Source organism: Cydia amplana, chromosome 11 (genome assembly GCF_948474715.1).
Source record: "Cydia amplana chromosome 11, ilCydAmpl1.1, whole genome shotgun sequence".
NCBI classification, from domain to species: Eukaryota; Metazoa; Arthropoda; class Insecta; order Lepidoptera; family Tortricidae; genus Cydia; species Cydia amplana.
In genome coordinates, this window is record NC_086079.1 from 336869 (window position 1) to 355305 (window position 18437).

General features: G+C 38.6%; 3 protein-coding genes across 3 annotated transcripts in view; 2 read left to right on the forward strand and 1 right to left on the reverse strand.

Moving 5' to 3' along the window:
• Positions 1-16: 16 nt before the first annotated feature.
• LOC134652144 (small ribosomal subunit protein eS28) lies at positions 17-1197 on the forward strand. Its single transcript, XM_063507306.1, has 2 exons — positions 17-299; positions 1078-1197. The coding sequence occupies exon 1, from the start codon at positions 99-101 to the stop codon at positions 294-296; it is 198 nt and encodes a 65-aa protein (XP_063363376.1). The 5' UTR covers positions 17-98; the 3' UTR covers positions 297-299; positions 1078-1197.
• A 1591-nt stretch (positions 1198-2788) lies between these two features.
• On the reverse strand, positions 2789-3542 carry LOC134652146 (bladder cancer-associated protein). Its single transcript, XM_063507307.1, has one exon. The coding sequence runs from the start codon at positions 3366-3368 to the stop codon at positions 3129-3131; it is 240 nt and encodes a 79-aa protein (XP_063363377.1). The 5' UTR covers positions 3369-3542; the 3' UTR covers positions 2789-3128.
• A 1518-nt stretch (positions 3543-5060) lies between these two features.
• LOC134652362 (sodium-dependent neutral amino acid transporter B(0)AT3) overlaps positions 5061-18437 on the forward strand; it is a 32677-nt gene continuing 19300 nt past the window's right edge. The window contains exon 1 of the mRNA XM_063507535.1: positions 5061-6118. Coding sequence (XP_063363605.1) covers positions 5435-6118 — 684 coding nt within the window. The 5' untranslated portion in view covers positions 5061-5434. The remainder of the gene's footprint in view (positions 6119-18437) is intronic.

Here is an 18437-nt window from a genome sequence, read left to right on the forward strand (position 1 = left end):
ATACATATGGCAACAATTTGGCTGTCAAACTCTTTTTCGTACACGCCACCGAGCGCGCACGTGTAATTTCCCGAGTTTTGCTCGATAATCCAAGTAAAATGGACAAGCCCAACGTTCTCGCCCGCGTCGTCAAGGTGCTGGGTCGCACCGGGTCCCAGGGACAGTGTACCCAAGTCAAGGTCGAGTTCATCGGAGAGACCAGCCGTCAGATCATCCGCAACGTGAAGGGCCCGGTCCGCGATGGCGACATCCTCACGCTGCTCGAGTCTGAGCGTGAAGCCAGGAGGCTGAGATAAACGGTAACAACCTTATTTTGTGATTTAAAGACGTATTTATTTCCGGTCGTTATTATGATGATCCATATTTGATATTGGTTTTTGAGGTTATGCGGTTCTGTTGAAGAATGAAGAATCGATGTTGGTTTTTTCTAATTGACCTGCTTAACATTGCATTTGGAATATCGTTCATGTTTTGATCTATAGGGCTGTAGTAATGCTATCAGAGAAGCAACATTTTTGAAGTAATTCCATTCCCAATTTTGTAGTTAACACCTTTAGGACAATATTCAAATTAAGTAGATAATACTGTATAAAGATAGAATTTGAAATCTGGCAGTAAAATCAGATGCTGAACAACTTAGGTTCCTTATGTGCAGTCAGCAGTTGTGATTTTGTTTTTGGTCCCTACATATACTTTCAGGAGTATTAATATACACCAGTGTTGCTTACAAACACTATTCTGAAGAGGATAGTGGACAACCTCTGCTCCATATATTTTTTGATTATATATAAGAGTTACAGTGAAAAACGAACTCCATATAGGTTTTTAAAAGCTCTTATAATAATTAATAAAATCGGAAAAAACCCTTGACGCTTTTCTGTTGCCCTGTGGTTGACTGGTAGAGAATGCCTATAGTGGCATTAAGTGCGTCTGTTGTACTCTTTTTTAGTATGTGGGCGAAAAACTGTCATGGCACTCCTGTGGGCACTACAGAGATATAAAAAACATGTTTTGTATTTGATTATAAAAGCGGTATTGTTTTGTGAGTGTATCATAACATTCCTTTTCTTGTTTCAGGTCTTGCGCCGCTTCTAGGTTAAGTTCCATATAACCAATGTTTACTCTATGTTACTTTACATAATATGAAACCGTCAAAGATGAACATCTCAAGAGCTCGTAATACATACTTTAACATTTCATGTTTGTTTTATTTCTGTTATAAACTTTCTACCATGCTATTTCCCATTTCTTAAATGTAATTTGCCAGTTCTTAGATTTCACTGTTTTCTTGGCAAGACATCCGCGCCAAGCCACAAAAATTTCGTCATATAAAGCTGTAGTACCATGATTCTGACTACCGGGTTGTCTCGCCCGGGAACGAAATCATAAAATACCCGATAGTCAGGTTTTCAGCACTGAATGTGTTAATGTAAGAAACTCATGACTTAGTATGTACTTGGTTGTCATGCCAATAATGTGAGTAACTTTTGTAATTGGTACAACTTCTGCGGTACACATAATTATGTAAACATAAACATGTACTAAGTTTCAATGTCATGGCATACTTATGTAGATCGGAAAATGTTCTTAGCATCTATAATCTAATAAGATTTATTTACGTGACGTGAAAATAGCTTCACCTCTAGCACACTGCTACAGTTTAGGCCTTAGGCCATTCATTCATTGGTAAACTGCGCTGTCACACAGGCGCGGTTTCCGGGCGGGGCATGAGCGGGGCGCGCCGCTTTTACATATAAAACGCTCAAGTCCCGCCCGGAAAACGCGCCTGTGTGACGAAGCCTTAACCCTAACTTACTAACCCATGGTTAGTAATAGCCAAAATAAGATACAGAAAGTAGTGCAAAATTGTAGCTGCAGACTTGCCAGCTGAAATAGATGGCGATGAACGACGTCACGTTTTGTAGCATTAAAGTAGCTACCATTGTAAATACTTGGAATACATTACCTTATTTGCAGTTTTAATACCTCTCTTGATAATGAGACTTATCAAGGTAATCATGTTACTGATTACCTCTTGTTTTGCAAGTTTTATAATATGTAGTATTGAATTATTGTTTTAAAGCCTTGTTTAACACATTAGCGCCTACACCTATTTTTTGGAACCAACAATTTTTTTAATGCTGTTTAGATACAGGTTACGGTAGAAAACCTTATCTAACACCTTAACCCAGGTGTACTACCACCCACCACCAGGTGTACCACCACCCACCACCAGGTGTACAGGTTAGCCAGGTGTACCACCACCCACCGCCAGGTGTACAGGTGGTGTACCAGGGGTACAATGGGCGTTAATGGGTTAAGTGGCAAATTAATTGCCCACTACTCACATCTGAACAATACTTTCACTTTTAAGCACCCAAGCTTGCAACAGTAATACAATGTTGTGCATCTACTGCAAAAACTATACCTATTTACATGGTGTCCATTTTAAAATGTAGGACTGTAGGTCACTGAAAAGTGAAAACAGTTGTCAAAGATTCAATCAAAATTATGAATGGATAAGTAGCATTTGATAAAGGAGCCTACTTTAGTATGCAATCTGTCTATGACAAAAGGAATTAAAGTCTGTGCGGAAAGAGAAGAGTCGTGGATTGTATTGGGTCCCATACATTCCACGACTCTAGTAGTGACGGTATCAAAATTACCAGTATTCTGTGATGAAACAAAATACAATTCTCAATAAAATTATCATACATTTGGCAAGCGCTGATATCAAGTTACACAGATAGGGGAAGTTTAGGATGCACTAGAATGATTAAAAAATGCATTTAGTCCCAAGTTATATTTCAAAGTAATCAATACATAACTAACAATAACTGTACATTAAAATTTAATATAATCATATCAATAATAACCAACTGAACAGTTGAGATACATAAGTACAGATCTGCATGTCTCATACACCTGGACACTGCTGTAGCCATAACAACTCACAAAAAAAATGAAATAATAAAAATACATTTTATATACAAAAAATGTACAAAAAGAGACATTCACATTTTCAAGGCATATAGAGGCCTTTGGAGTGTCGCGATTTTCCCGCCATTTGGCGAGAGGAACACTTGTTTTTTTATTTTATATAACACTTTGGTGGCTTTGGAAGCGCGTTAGGTGTCGTATTTCTCCGCTTCGCACTGTGTCGCCCAGAACACGCAGTTACCGATGCCGCTATAACAGATGAGTATGACTGCAGCGAGGAACACAACGCTGCACACGGTGCACGGCTTCCGTTCCAGGAAGAACCCTATGAGGTACAGTACCATGAACATTACGTGCGTGTTCACGAGCGCCGGGTTCACGGGTTTCGGAATCAGCAGCACGGGAATCAGCCATTGCAAACAGTACATTTCGTCGGCACGCGCGACTAACGTGTGAGAACGACTGTGGTCACTGACAATGTTGCAATCGACATGTTGAAAAGTTGTTTATCTTCATTATCTTGCTGGATATTTATTTGATAGCAAGGAAAGAACACGAATCTCGATGAAAATTGCGAATTAGGTTTTGACGTTTGACTGCCAGTGTTACTATATGTATAAACTATAAAGTTTTTTTTCGCGTTTAATTATTTCTGTTCAGGCAACACTGAGATCGGTCTATTTAAAGCTGGTCAACCAAGTCTTGTCAGTAAAAAAAGTCGCGAAATTCAAATTTTCTATGGGACGATATACCTTCGCGGCTACATTTTTCAAATTTGCCGCCTTTTTCTACTGTCAAGATCTGGTTGACCAAAATATATATCAAACCAATTTGTCAGTAACTAGAGATATATACTTGGTCAACCAAATCTTGACAGTAGAAAAAGGCGGCAAATTTGAAAAATGTAGGGGCGAAGGGATATCGTCCCATAGAAAATTTGAATTTCGCGCCTTTTTTTACTGACAAGATTCGGTTGACCAGCTATACTAATTTACTCTTTGGTCTGGCTACTGAAATTTATAAAAATGTTAGGCGGGAAATTAAGAACAAAAAACTATACTCATCCTTTTCTTTTGGGTGCTAGTACTAGTGTAAGTGTAAGACCAGTGGCCTATTTTATAAACCTACAAGTTACAATTTACAAGCGGAAGTCTCGTTCTAACACATAGGGTTAAAAAGAGACTTCCCCTTGTAAATTGTAACTTGTAGCTTTATAAAATAGGCCACAGGGGCCTATTGCATAACATTTTACAACTCTTAATACAAGCGGAAGTCTCTTTCTAATAAAAGGGAATGAAAGAGGCGTCCGCTTGTATTTTTTTTTGCTAGCCTATAATAGTGTCCTCGTGTAGTAGGCCTCTCCCCTTATCTTCCACGACTCCCGACATAGCGCCTGCTCTGGCCAGTTAAGCCCTTGCTACACGGTCGCCGACAAGCCTTCTAACCGTCTGTCCTTGGTCTGACCTTGGTCAGTTTTGGTCAAATTTTGTTGGAAACAACTGTCTACACGGTCCGTCCAGACCAAGGCCACGCGGTCTGAGGGGCTTGTCGGCGACCGTGTAGCAAGGGCTTTACTGAGGAGGTCTTGTATTATGAGTTGTAAAATGTTATGCAATCGGCCCCTGACCTGAGTGGATGCTCGAGTGGGCGTGCGGCGTGCATGTTTTTTTTTTCTTTTTTTCCATAAATCTCAGAATCAGAATCAGATTATTTATTTGCTTTTCACGTATAAATAAATGCAAATACAGTTATAAAATATACTCTAAAGTACTTACATGCTGAAATAGCTTAACCGAACCCGAATATTTAGGTTTTATTCTTTCAGATTACACGTAGACAAATACAGTCTTTAATTAACTGGGATAGAGGCTATATTGCAAAGATATGCCTAGTTCTAGTATCTTGATTTATGTCTCTCTGATTTATAGTGTAATAGGTACTTAATAGACGTCAATTATTTTTCAAAAATTACTTTATTGAGCATCGAAGTTGTTAAAGGTTTAGATTGCAATTGATGACAAATTGTAGACAAGTATATTTAAAAAAAAAATACATACATTTCTTTAGCAACAAGGTGTAGTGTAGGTTTAACCCTTTTCAGAACAAAAATCTCATTCATTCTCTGCCTTTTGTGTAGAGGCTTTCTGCGCATGCCCGATCAAAATGGCGCCCTCACCCCGCGGCTTTCCCGCCAGTACCGTCCGTGATACGGCGGGTGCGATTCGCCCGCACACATAAAAAAAAATACCTAAAAAAGTGATTAAGCATCGATCAAACGATAGTACTCAAATAAAAAAAAAATGTACTATAAATCTATAGGGATGTCGAAACGCCTAATAAAAACGACGATGACTATTACGTGCTATTTACTGGTCATCATTATGTGCCATGACGGCGAAAATGACTCCGTATAAATAGCTTAGCATAGGCTTATAACGATGACAATAAAATAATCGACAATAATTCTAGAATAATAAAAGTGTTAGTTTTAAAAATGGCGAATCCGGCTCATCTGATGAGACGGCAGAGCTCGAGGGACCTCTACGCCCAGAGGTCTATAGATCGCATGGAAATGAAAGAGCTGAGGGGTCGGTTGGTGACCATGGAGAATGGGTTGACTACTCATAACAGGCCTATAATGTATGGGGCGACGAATGAGGCGTTTGAAGATACGAGTCCTAATAGACGCTCCGACGAGACTCCTACAAGTAAAGCCAGCTCTGTTGAGCGAGGCGTGAAGCCTGAAGGAGGCCAGGGCGAGAGGGAATCCTGGGACAGCAAGCTCACCTTCTTACTCGCTACTGTCGGATACGCTGTCGGTTTAGGAAATGTGTGGCGCTTCCCTTATCTAGCTCAGAAGAACGGAGGCGGGGCGTTCCTGATCCCTTACTTCGTGATGCTTGCGATTGAAGGCATACCTATCTTCTACTTAGAGCTCGCAATTGGACAGAGGCTTAGGAAAGGTGCTATCGGTGTGTGGCATCAGGTGTCTCCGTATCTGGGTGGGATCGGGATAAGCTCGGCAGTGGTGTCGTTCAACGTGGCCCTGTACTACAACTCTATAATCGCGTGGTGCCTGTTCTACTTCGCACAGAGCTTCCAGGCCGAGCTGCCATGGTCGGAGTGCCCGAAGAAGTTTCTTCCGAACGGGTCTTATATCACGGAGCCGGAGTGTGCTGTAAGTATCTAGTTTATCTATATATCTATATGGTATAACAAGCAAATACTATACCTATTATAGTATTTGCTTGTTATACCATTTAGGCATGGGTTTGGCTGGTCGCAGTATTTTACAGAGGGCATCAGAAGAAGAATAATAAGTTTTACCTGTTAAATCTTACGAATAATGTCGAATTCTTGTTTTTTTTTTGGAATTTTATGACCCGGATGCCGATAGCGGGATGGCGGTAGCCCCTATAAAAAAACTATAAAAAACTTCTGACATTTGCCAACCCTATTCGAGGCACAAATTTCCTTAGACTTTTCCTCTTCTACAAATGTTTGCCTATAGGTACTAATAGCTAGATTGTTAGCACAAGTCAGCAAAAAACGTAATTTTATAAAGGTAAGTAATGGCAAAGTGGCGCTTTTATAGGCAGCTGTGTCCTAATCGTCGACTCGAGATCGCCGGGCTTCCATGAAACGGCTTTTAGGGCTCGAGATAAGTGTTTACATTTTCTAGCAGATTTACTTTTACAAATGGGGCTAATTATTGTAAAATTAAAGATTCATTGATGGTATGAGTAGTCTAAGAAAAATACAGGCTTCCGAGTTTGACAGCTGAACTAGATGGTGGTATCTAGTGGCAACTGAATTGTCAATAAACGTCAACTTTTGACGGTTTAATATATACCGCATTCGCATTCACATTTTCACAAGATTTTCATTTTATCGAGACAAAAATCAAGACAGAAGAATTTGAAGTAGATTAGTTTAATAGGTATGTTTTTAAATGTAAGGAAAAAAGAGGAAATGATTTTCGAATATACCTACGTATTGATAACACGTGCATTTTAAAAAATTAAAATTCATTTATTTCAAGTAACGGTGACTCTTTGATCGGTACAAAATTAATTAAGTTGAAATATGATGAGCAAAGATGCTCAATTCCTGCTTTGAATGATTTCGATCTCACATTCCGATGGAATATACCTACCTACGTAGGTACGAGTATAAGTATTTGAATAGCAGAGACATTCAGTAAAGTTTAATATTCTGGGCGAGAGTCCGCCCCAGCGCTTGGGCGGCCCGCCCTAACTCAATTTCGTAATATTGTTACCATGATTTGCCTTTCGACCTAATGTATAATTCAGTTGTTTATTAAGCTTTAAAAAGGAGATGAAAAAAATCATTGACGATTATGTTGGATGAATCTGTAGGTATAAGTAGATCGGAAAGCTTTTTAAGATTTAAATTGAAATTACAAGCTACGCGCGTAATAGTCATATTAAGTATTCACCGGTCAACTTCTTAGTGTACCTAAGTGTACGGCCTGAGTGGACGCTCGAAGCGGAGCGTTCGGCGGGGCGTGCAGCGTACACTTACACTAAAGCCTGAGTGAACGCTCGTGTTCGGCGTGCAGCGGGGCGGGGCGTGCGGCGTGCATGTTAAACAAATGCAAGCGTATAGGAGCGGCCTTAGTGCACGCTGCTCAAATTACTTGTGAGCCTGACGGCACGCTGCACGCCACGCCGAACGCTCCGCTTCGAGCGTCCACTCAGGCCTTACACTTACACTAAGGCCTTACACTTAGCCAACAGCCTGAGATAAGCGGTAAACCTATAAGTAGACCGATTCGATGCAATTTATATTTCACTTCAACCCTCTTACCAAAGCAGCATACGTTTCACACAACTTTCCTACCAAACATATTCGTTAGATTTATATTCCCACAAACCCTGACGAAAACGTATTCAGAACATCAAAGAAGCAATTTGTGGGGTGTAGACAAATCTAACGTTTAACATCTTACCATAAGTATTATATCGTATGTGCAATTGAAAACTCTTCAAGTAATAAAGTACCTAAACTGGCTTTCAATTGAAATCAAATGTAATATCAGGTGGTGGATATGCAAAGATAAACATCACAAACGTTAATGTTGCTTGCCGCGCAAATAGGTATGTTTTTGGTGTGTGTTAGTCATATGACTCATAGGTATGCATATGCGGTTAGTGTAAAATTGTAAATGAACAGAGGGTGGTTCACACTTACGTACGAATTTACAAGTGCGACAGAGAGGCAACACGTCGAACGTGGTTCGCGGTAGGCGCTCAGCGATAGTGCAAATTTACTGTTTTGGAATAAATTAGTCATTATTTAGAAAGCGGTTATGTAAAGGCAAAGCCCACATCGTGAGGTTTGAGGCGATATGTAAATCGTCTATATACATAATACAATACATAATATAATACAATAATTGTAGATATCCATAGGTAGCTGGTTCATATCCGGCTCGAAGGACCATGTTAAAGGTCAAGTCGTGGGCCTTGAGGTCCAAGTAAGTAAATAAATGAATTAAAACCCAAAATGTGCGTACTAAACGAAAGATATAATTTTCCAAGAAGACAGTTGACAGGACAACTTTTTAAATGTTGCTATACAGACTAAAACTCCATTCTGCAACAATTTAATTTTATGTTAGAAACGAAAAATTAATGCCATTGGGAAGTTATACTTCGGATGATTCAGAACGGTCCGAGCCACCACGGACCAGGACCCGACCCTTTCACCGTGTCCTTAAGTAGGTATATCAAAAAAATGCGTACCTTCTAAAATATCTGATAATATCAAGATATTTGGAATAAATTACAACTAACATTTTAACGTGAAACACTAAATCATTTGTTACAATTAAGAATCAAATAACATTGATGTTATTTACTTTATACAGAACAAACCCCCGTAACATATGATAATGTATCCGCCGATATCGGCATCACGTCATTATGTCGCCGTTTTATCGCGTTCTCTTTCATTTGATGACAAACAAGGGCACAGAGAGCCTACCGCGAAAATTGAAATTTCGTTATATGCTTTTTGTTATAGGTATCGCTCGAATATGCAAGAGCAATAGATAGATAAATGATATTTGATGTTGCCTAGCCGCTCCTTTTTCAGTACCCATCTTTTATACATAGAATGCCGCTCCTAATATCTGGCTGCCCTAGACCCGGGGTTACTAGGACTTATGGGAAATCCGGCACTGGACATAAAAGGACTGTAAATGGTCATAACCATACAATAAATAAAATAGATTGGATATTACGTAGATGATTCCCGCTAAGATTATTTCCTTTTCATTATACACATTGTTGACTGGCGAGGGAACCCTAATATTTGCTTTGCGCTAACCATATTGAATATACGAGTATGAATAGATACGTTCGAACGGAAACTATCCGGTCCTATGTAAACACAGCCATATTTAACACTTATCTTTATATTCGAAAAGCTTGGACTGGTTATTTCAATCGCATATGGAGCATTGTCGTGAGCTTTATACCAGAGAGCTCTTTGTTTTCCCAGTTGGGAGTTTCATCGTCTATCGGTGTCTGGTCAGCATGCGCGTCACATTCGCACTTATATTCTTATTAAAGATAAGATAAAAGATAGTTTATTCAAGTAGGCATAATTATTACAATGCGCTTATGAACGTCAAATAAAGCTAGGTAGACCGGCTATTGGAAATTTCTGTATTGGAAAGTGCTATCCAAAAAGACTATAAAAGCGTGACCATTTAGGCACGTTCGTACCTAGAGTCTGTGCGGAAAGAGAAGAGTCGTGGAATATAAGAGAACCTATACCTACATTCTATGACTCTTATCTTTCCGCACAGACCAGAGATCCGCAGAGATCTCGAAATATAGTCATGAAACGCATCCTTTTGTTACGAAACCCTAAAAAATGGAGGGAAGCGCCTCCTTTACGGCTCACTTAAAAAGCAATAGGCTTGCTGTCATATCATATCAAACAGAGCGATATTTCACACTTTTCCACCCCGAAAGTTAACTTCGCACAAATTTTCCAGCAAGGGGGGTAAAATTTCAATACATATTAAAATCAGCTCTCGTTTCACGACTTTTACGACCTTCAACTTTCTGACGGCTCTCGACACCTTTTAAGTATTAATACTTTAACTTGGAGGCCGATTCTCAATTATTAATTCTCATTTTCATTTTGTTTAAATAAATAAATATTTTGGGACAATCTTACACAAATCGACCTATCTCAATAAGGCTTGTGTTGTGGGTATTAGACAAATATAAAAGATAGATATAGATAAATAATTACTTCGGTATGAGATTAGCTCAGGACCGGGACAAAGTGGCATAGTAGAAGACAGGCCTATGCTCAGCAGTGGGCGATAAAGGGCTGGTATGATGATGATGACTTAAATAAATGCTCTTACGAGGATTTGAACCTGGGACCTCCCACTTCGTAGGCAGGGTCACTAACAAATACGACCTTGAGTCGTGATATTAGGCATTTCACGCGCACCAATAAGTGCTAGCGAGATGCCTTAGGGCATCCGGTATTAAGCTGGCAGGTGGACGCCCTTATTAGAGGACTCTCGCATGTCTCGAGCTCTAATCAATTATGCGATTGGCTCATGACTTCTTGACTTCCTGTGGTGCGAACCCTTTGTGGGTCCTGTTTGCTCCGGTACTTTGCCTCGTTCTTCCAATTTGTGTCATTTCCCATTTTTCGATGATCCGTTTTCGAGCAGCCTATAAGTAATAAGTAACCAAAAGGCAAACCAGATAAACGGTCATTATTTGGTTTGCCTTTTGGTTACTTATTGATGTGCGTGAGTATTTAATGTCACGACTGAAGATCGCATTAAAAGAATATAAAAACCTTTTTCTACTCCAGCACTCAAATGTGTCAATTAAATGACTGACAGTGATATCTAAAGCAATGTCATTTGAATGCTTTGTTTATAGGCTCATAAGATGACTGCTAGCAGTCATCTTATGAGTATAATACAACTGCTTTATTTTTTTTAAAGATACAAGTTCCGATCATCTTGATTGAAAGAGGTATGTTTTCATTTACAATAATAACTCTTTTTTTTTTTAAATAATAACTCTTTTTTATTTTAAATAATAACTCAATTTTTTTAAATAACAACTCTTTTTTTTAATAATCTCTTTTTTTTTAATAATAACTCTTTTTTTTTTTTTTTTTTTTTTTTTTTTTTTTTTTTTTTTTTTTTTTTTTTTTTTTTTTTTTTGCTGCAGCTGTCATAGAAAAAGTAATGTATGCAACAGCTCATAATTGGTTCTTAAAATTCTCGGGTCTTTTTTTACAAAACTCGACTACGTCTCGTTTTGTAACTTCGACCCTTGAATTTTAAGAACCCTTATTATATCACTGTTGCATAAACTACTATTATAAATTACTACAGCAATGAAATAAAAGACAAAACCTAACTTGTAGGTTTTAATCAGTGTTTTAATTAGCAAAACATGACGTATGTGAATAACAATATGAATTAGGCATAGGGGTTGGAAGAAGAATAAATGATGAGAGTAATGAATGAGGTTTACCACAGTTGGCCTCTTGGCCGTTTTTGGAAGCATCCCGGGTGTAAACTTCGCTTTTTGCTGCCTCCGTGAAACTTCGAGTTTGGTAATGATCCTGCCTTTCATGCATATTTGCAGTTGAGATTATTAAATAAGTAGCTTTACAAAAAGAAAAGACTTGAAACAGATACAAAACAGCTATGTTGAACAAATAAAAATCGTAAAAAAATCCTGTGTACAACCTGTAAAAAATAAAAGTACATACGTCCCAGAATCCAAAACTAACAATGTAGGTAGGTATATTAGTTATTTGTTTGATAAGGGGGCAAAGTTGTTGTTTAACCGCTCGTGCTATTGACTCCCAACCCAGCGAAAGATTCCAAAATTGACCCACGAGCGTAGCCAGTAGTTCGAACAGTGGAATCTTGAGCGATGCGAGGATATAAATATAAATAAATAAATCATTTATATGTCGAAAAGGGAAAGGGGGAAGCTGGGGAAGGCTATTGTGTGGGGTGGTGGGCATGGTACCTCGATGTATTACTTCACAGCCAAAATAGTAGGTATGCTACCAACGCATGAAATAAACATTCGGACTCGTTAACCATACTAGTGCCTACTATATTTCAGTACTAAATAATCAAAACGACCAATCACTATTTGGATCCAAAAGGATTTGATTTAAAATAAAAAGATCACATGAAATCTTTCAAATCTTTATTTAAGTCAAACTAAACCGGCTCCAACCCTACACCTCTGACCCGAGAAGATTTAAAAGGGTATCCCACTATGGGACCGGCAACGGCGGCAACAAACTCGGCGGGACACATCTTTTCAAAACAACACATACTTTCTTTATTTTACAAAGGTAAGCTTCTAATGGCACATAAGAAATCAAAATAACACTTGGAATAAAACACTTAGCTAAACTACTCCTTCGAAATAATCCTTCAGGTATAAGCCTTCAGGAACGTAGCGAATTAGGCACGAGCTTGGCTAACGTCCGATCTCTAGCGCGGTCCGATCAAGAAGAAGGAAGAAAGTCCCAACGGCGGAGCCAACTGCTCCCGCCTCCAATTCAAGTTGGTAAACCTGCCTGACCAGTCTACCAACATAACGACAAAAATGCCAACTCGTGCCTACGTTCACTCAAGATACACCTCTTGACGTTCCAAAGCCTTCTACGTGTCATCTTAGTTCAACAATACGCCAATAGATGGCGTTATACTCTCAACGCAACTTTATTATTCCATTACAAGCTAATAATACGTAGCCAAACATTGCTAATAGACTTTATACAGGCGTCTATCTATGGACTGTAATGCTGCAATACGTCCTTCTGGTGTCTCGCTCCGACATATAAAAGTCTATTTGTTACATTTCCAAACATAATAAGAGCTCCAATGGTGCGCGCGAAAGCGACATTATAAATCCATTTTTTGCCAGCCTGGCAGATGGCAAACAAAAGCAATTATAAAGTTGTTTCCACTTGGAATTATACAATCCTTCCTTGTTTTGTTCCGTTCTGATTACGACAGAGCAAACATTTTAGGAACATTTGTGAGCGCATTTAGTGAGACATTTTATACGCCTGTAATAGGGAATAATACGCGTAAGTCTGCGTAGGGGGCGCCACTCCTACAATAAGTCACAATATCGCAAACGAGAGAGTCGAAATTTTGTTATCTAACCTCTCTATCACTCTTGCTTATTCGAGCGATAAAGAGGCAGATAGCTGAGTTTCGATTTCGCGTTTCCCGATAGGCCCTTTGTAAACAAACCGCCTTGATGTATCAATGTCATATTTGAATGGTCCACACAATACACATTATATTACACACAACTACACATACCCAAAATATGTACTTAGGTACGACAGAGTCGCGCGTTATATTAGTAACAATTCTGAATCAATACACAGTGCGACGGCATCGCGATAGTTGCGTTTGTATCGCTTCTGTTGCGCGTTGCATATGCGACACTGGGCCACACGTCGTCGCGACTCTGCGTTCACGGAACGCGCTACTGAATCGCTGCAAAAAGTTGCCCTGTGCTACCTCCTTTACTAGAGTCTGTGCGGAAAGAGAAAAGTCGTAGAATGTATTGGATCCTAAGAAGATACATTTCACGACTCTTCTCTTTCCGCACAGACTCTAAGATATGTACGGCTGACGCCTACCTAACCTACTTAAGTGTATCACCAGGAATCTGCGTTTGATACCATATATGTAATTACATTTAGGTACTCACTTTAACGGAGATAAGCTATTAACAGCACTGTATCACGATTATAATACATTACAATTTAGATCTTAAGACCTAAGAACAGGATTTAAAATCGTATGTCTATAGTAGTTTAGACTTAACCGTTTAATTTAAAGCGATTGTTCCAAGATTTCATACTTAAGGCAAATAGCAGGAATTCCGCCGTAGCAATTCCCACGCCTATAAAATAAAAAAGAAACGTTTTGTATAAAAATCTGGAAACTGCTTAAGTATTTACCACTCATCAATTTTATTTGTAACGCAGAGCAAATTTGAAACCCTCAAAATCCACGCCAATATGTTAATCAATGTTATCGGTTGACACTTTTTCTTCATGAATCGGGCGGGCCCTAGTATCAACGCTAGTGCTCGCGCCACTGATGCCGCTCTTCCAATCCTGACATTTATCAGCTAAAACAAAAGAAGCAGTTCTATTTTTAAACCCAGTGAAATGAAAGCGTCGGTCTAGCCCCAGCATTCTCGTCATTCCGATTCCGAGCCACAAAAGAAAATAACCGCGCAAAAAGGTTGTGTATTTTTAAAAGGAACCTCGTTGTATTTATGTTACATCTAGGCTTTGTGAAAAGGTCGCAGAATAAACAAGCTGAATTAAAACGATAAAAGTTACGTCGGTAAGTTTATGCGTTTTCATCACACTTGCTCGAAAAAGATCTTATTTCATGCAGGTGTACTGAAGGACAAAGGCCTATATTGAACCCCGCAGGATGTGATTATGAAAAAAAAAAAAAATTATAACTCCCTAGGGAGTTATAGCTTTCTTTTTTAATTATGTCACTAATTCATACGAACCAAGTAGGTTATAAGTAAAATACTTTGTTTAAAGTCAAGGTATAAGGGAGTTTTACATTTAAAATACTTCGATTATATTTTAATATTTTTGTTTATGTTTAAAAATATTTAATTTGATTAATTTAATACCCGTTTAAAATATTTTTACACAAAATGTTCATTCGTGGCTGAATGCCGAAGGTCTGTGCCTTCGATGCCTAACCTGTCAAGAAATTACAATATGGCGGACGAATGTTTGAAATGTCACCGTATTTAATAAATATTTCGCTTAAAATTTAATGTTTTCTTCGCAAGTGTGATGAAAAACATTGTATGTAACTCCGGGGGTAAGAATATTGCAAACTCAAGTCTTTAATGTACTCCAGCCTGCGGCTGTCGTGCATCTAAAGACCTCGTAGGCTTCTATGGAAAATTCCACTTACCCCCGACGTTGCACAATGTACTATTACACTATAGCTCCAAAGCCTAAAAATAGAATAATGTAGTAAATTGGAGTTGGAGAAGCGCGAGACGATACGAGAAGGGAACAGTATGTACAAGACTTACACACTCGTTCTCCGCATGTCTCGGGGTCTCTGGATGAGTGTGTACAACCATTGAGGTATATAACAAGAGACGACATCTTGAACAAAATGTTTCTGCACCTCAGAGAAGTGCATGGATGCATGCGAAGCCGAAAATTGTTAATAAAGACGCCACGAGTATTTTTTGACTCAGTTAAACAACGTTGCATACAATACTTTTTCTACGACCAAACATTTACTTTGAAAACTAAATAATAGTAAATCAACAGTTATTCCATTGCTTACCGGTGAAATGTTATTCCATCCCTTTTATTATATTTTCTTGTGCTATTTTTGGAACTTTTTAACACGCACGAAGGCATTTTTTAATTTTTAAATTTGTTTTAAATTTTCTGTACATGTGTGGCATCTCGTCAGTGGTCGGTGACGTACTAAAAGCAAAGAAGTGCATGCACTTCTCTGAGGTGCGGAAACATTTTGTTCGAGATGTCGTCTCTTGTTATATACCTCAATGTGTACAACCTGCATAAAAAAGTCGTCAGGAGATGAATAATCCAATACTAAATAATCGCTCTGCTCAATTCGTTTCCCATTGTATTTATGTCGAAATCTAGGGCAAAGTAACTTTCCTATTGTATGTCTAATTCAAGATTCATGTAATAAATAGCCTACATTCACACAAATTTCCAGACGAACCATTTGAAGCCATTGTCGGTTCCACAAAGCTTTGATATTTATAATTAGTCGGGCTTTGATATTGTCACAGTTTAGTAGCTTCTAATATTAGAACTGTAAAATAAACGAAATAATTTTATATGACGGAAACCGAGATAGTTGGAGGCACGAAGTCGTTGGCAAAAGTTAGTATGAATTAAAACTCCTGGAGATTTTAGATTGTATAAAAGGAGCGGATCATAGTCCTTTAATAACTGTTCTCGATATTTCGAAATTTGTGCTAATTCGATTGTGTATGTTGACAAAGGCCCTATTTTATACATTTTATACTCTGCCGTCTCAGGTACTTTAATGATATATTTGCCCCTTCTTTGATCGTTTTTGTGTAGATTTAATGTGAATTTTATAGGCTGTTTCGTATTTGTTATCATCAGTACTTTAAAACGTTTTTATAGCCGAATCCGTCCTCGATTTTATTATTTTGATTATAATTAAACTGTTGATTGGGTTTGTTTTGTTGTAATGATTGAGTCACAAGACAATCATGAAATGAATGATTGTCTGGCGATATTTCTGTACTTTCGGTGCGAATATTTATAAAAATATTCACTTTATCAAGAAACATATGTTATTTAAAATTGCGTATTTATTTTGAGAAACCTTTCCATGGACACTCCACACACACGATGGGGTTGAAGCGAAAAAAATATGATAGCCACTTTACGTGCAGGGGATGTATATAGGGAGGTATGATCCCCCACTCGTTTGAACATATCTCACACATCTGCGATAATCTTTACCATTTGAGCGCCGAATTTAGGTCTACGTAGCAGATTGTAGCTACGGCGTAGCGCCCACGCTACGAGCTACGAGCGCGTGGGCGAGACTTTCTGCAGACGTTAATCGCGTAGGCGGGGAGCCGATTCTAACTTTTTAAAGTGTTATTTGGCCCGATTCGAACAATGCTTTAAGAAGTCACAGCGGTACGAAAACGAAATGATGATGATGATGTTTTTTGGTTGAAGAAATTTCAGTTTTGACAACCTGAAATCCTGCAAAAATATACCTATGTATTATAATATTTATTACGCGGCATGGGTACGGTTACAGCAGTCATTTCTATAACAATTAATGGTTCCATACAATGTACGGTTTACACAGCTATATATGTGAAAAATACAGACAAATTAAGAAAAGATTGTAAAGGTTCAAATAACTTCGCGTGGGCGTGATCGTTGCGGAACGATCGAACCGCAATGATTTATAACTCAAGATAGGTTATAGGCGTTCCAAAATTGAAGCGCTCACCTTGTGACAAATTGGACAAGTTGCCTTTAGTCGCGGCTGGACAAGCGAGAAATATGTGCACGTTCTAACGAGCTCCCGCACACCGAAAGAGAAAGAGACGACCTTATGTTTAACAACGAGTGTGATAAAGATGGATGGAATGAGAAAATGAATCCAAAATAACAGATTTTTTCGTAGGCACAGAAATAAATATGGAAGTATATTTTGTGCTCCTCAAGTATCAGTATAACCTATCTATGGTTATATAATATCATTGTCGAACCGACGGTTAGCGGAAGTTGGAGGTGTAATTATTCAAAGTCAAGTTGAATTGATTACAATCTGTTCGTGATGGCAGTTAGAACTTAAAGGGTTTAGGGTGCCTTTTCATCGGGTAGTTACATAAATCTATGGTTTGAAATTTTGCTGGAACAGCAGTTATCCCCGAACAAAACCAGCATGAGCTGCGTCGAAACTAAATACATTATTATTGCATCATGGTTAGATACAAAAAAGTGTGAATCCCAATAAGCCCTAGTTTACCCTCTGGGTTGGAAGGTCAGATGGCTGTCGCTTTCGTAAAAACTAGTGCCTACGCCAATTCCTGGGATTAGTTGCCAAGCGGACCCAGGCTCCCATGAGTGGTGACAAAATGCCAGGACAACGCGAGGAAGATGATGATGTATTTTGAATTCCATTGAATAAAAAACTCACGAGGTTTTTTTAATCCGCATTTTAGTGTGACTGTATCTGTAATACGATACAGCATTTTTCAGCGTTTACCTGAGACTCGATTCGTCGCGATCGAGCCCAGTACGGTTACCATCAGTTTGTCACTGACATAAACGCCGACGAGAACGTAATTTACTTTCTATACATCTCGCTCGCACTCGCATATTAGTGCAAACGGGATGTATAGAAAGTAAATTACGTTCTCGACGGCGTTTATGTCAGTGACAAACTGATGGTAACCGTACTGACCTTCTGACTAACAAACGCCATTTGACCTTTTTACCCGACTCGTGAGATCTACGATGTCATTCTAGATCTGTGACCCGACTCCGGCTCCCAACCGAAAGGGTTGTTTTGAGCAGTTTTTAATGAATGAATGAATTAATTAATTTATTACACACAACATTAGGTCCACATATTGTTAGTATTGAACTTAACCTACTTAATCTACATGTTAGTTACTAATAATAAAAACAGTCGACTCTTGTTAATTCAAACCTGAGATAATTCGAACCTCTCTATAATTCGAAGTTATCACGAGTTTCCTAGAATATCTCTTTATATTTCGAAATAAATCAATACATTTTTAAGCACTTGGTAATTCGAACAAAAATAATCATCGCTAAGTAACAAAACAACGCGTTAATTCGAACTCATAGGCGTCAAACACTCTACA

Bases quoted from the DNA above. Each gene is read 5' to 3' on its own strand.
- LOC134652146 (XM_063507307.1), bottom strand. From the start codon at position 3,368: ATGTACTGTTTGCAATGGCTGATTCCCGTGCTGCTGATTCCGAAACCC.
- LOC134652144 (XM_063507306.1), top strand. From the start codon at position 99: ATGGACAAGCCCAACGTTCTCGCCCGCGTCGTCAAGGTGCTGGGTCGC.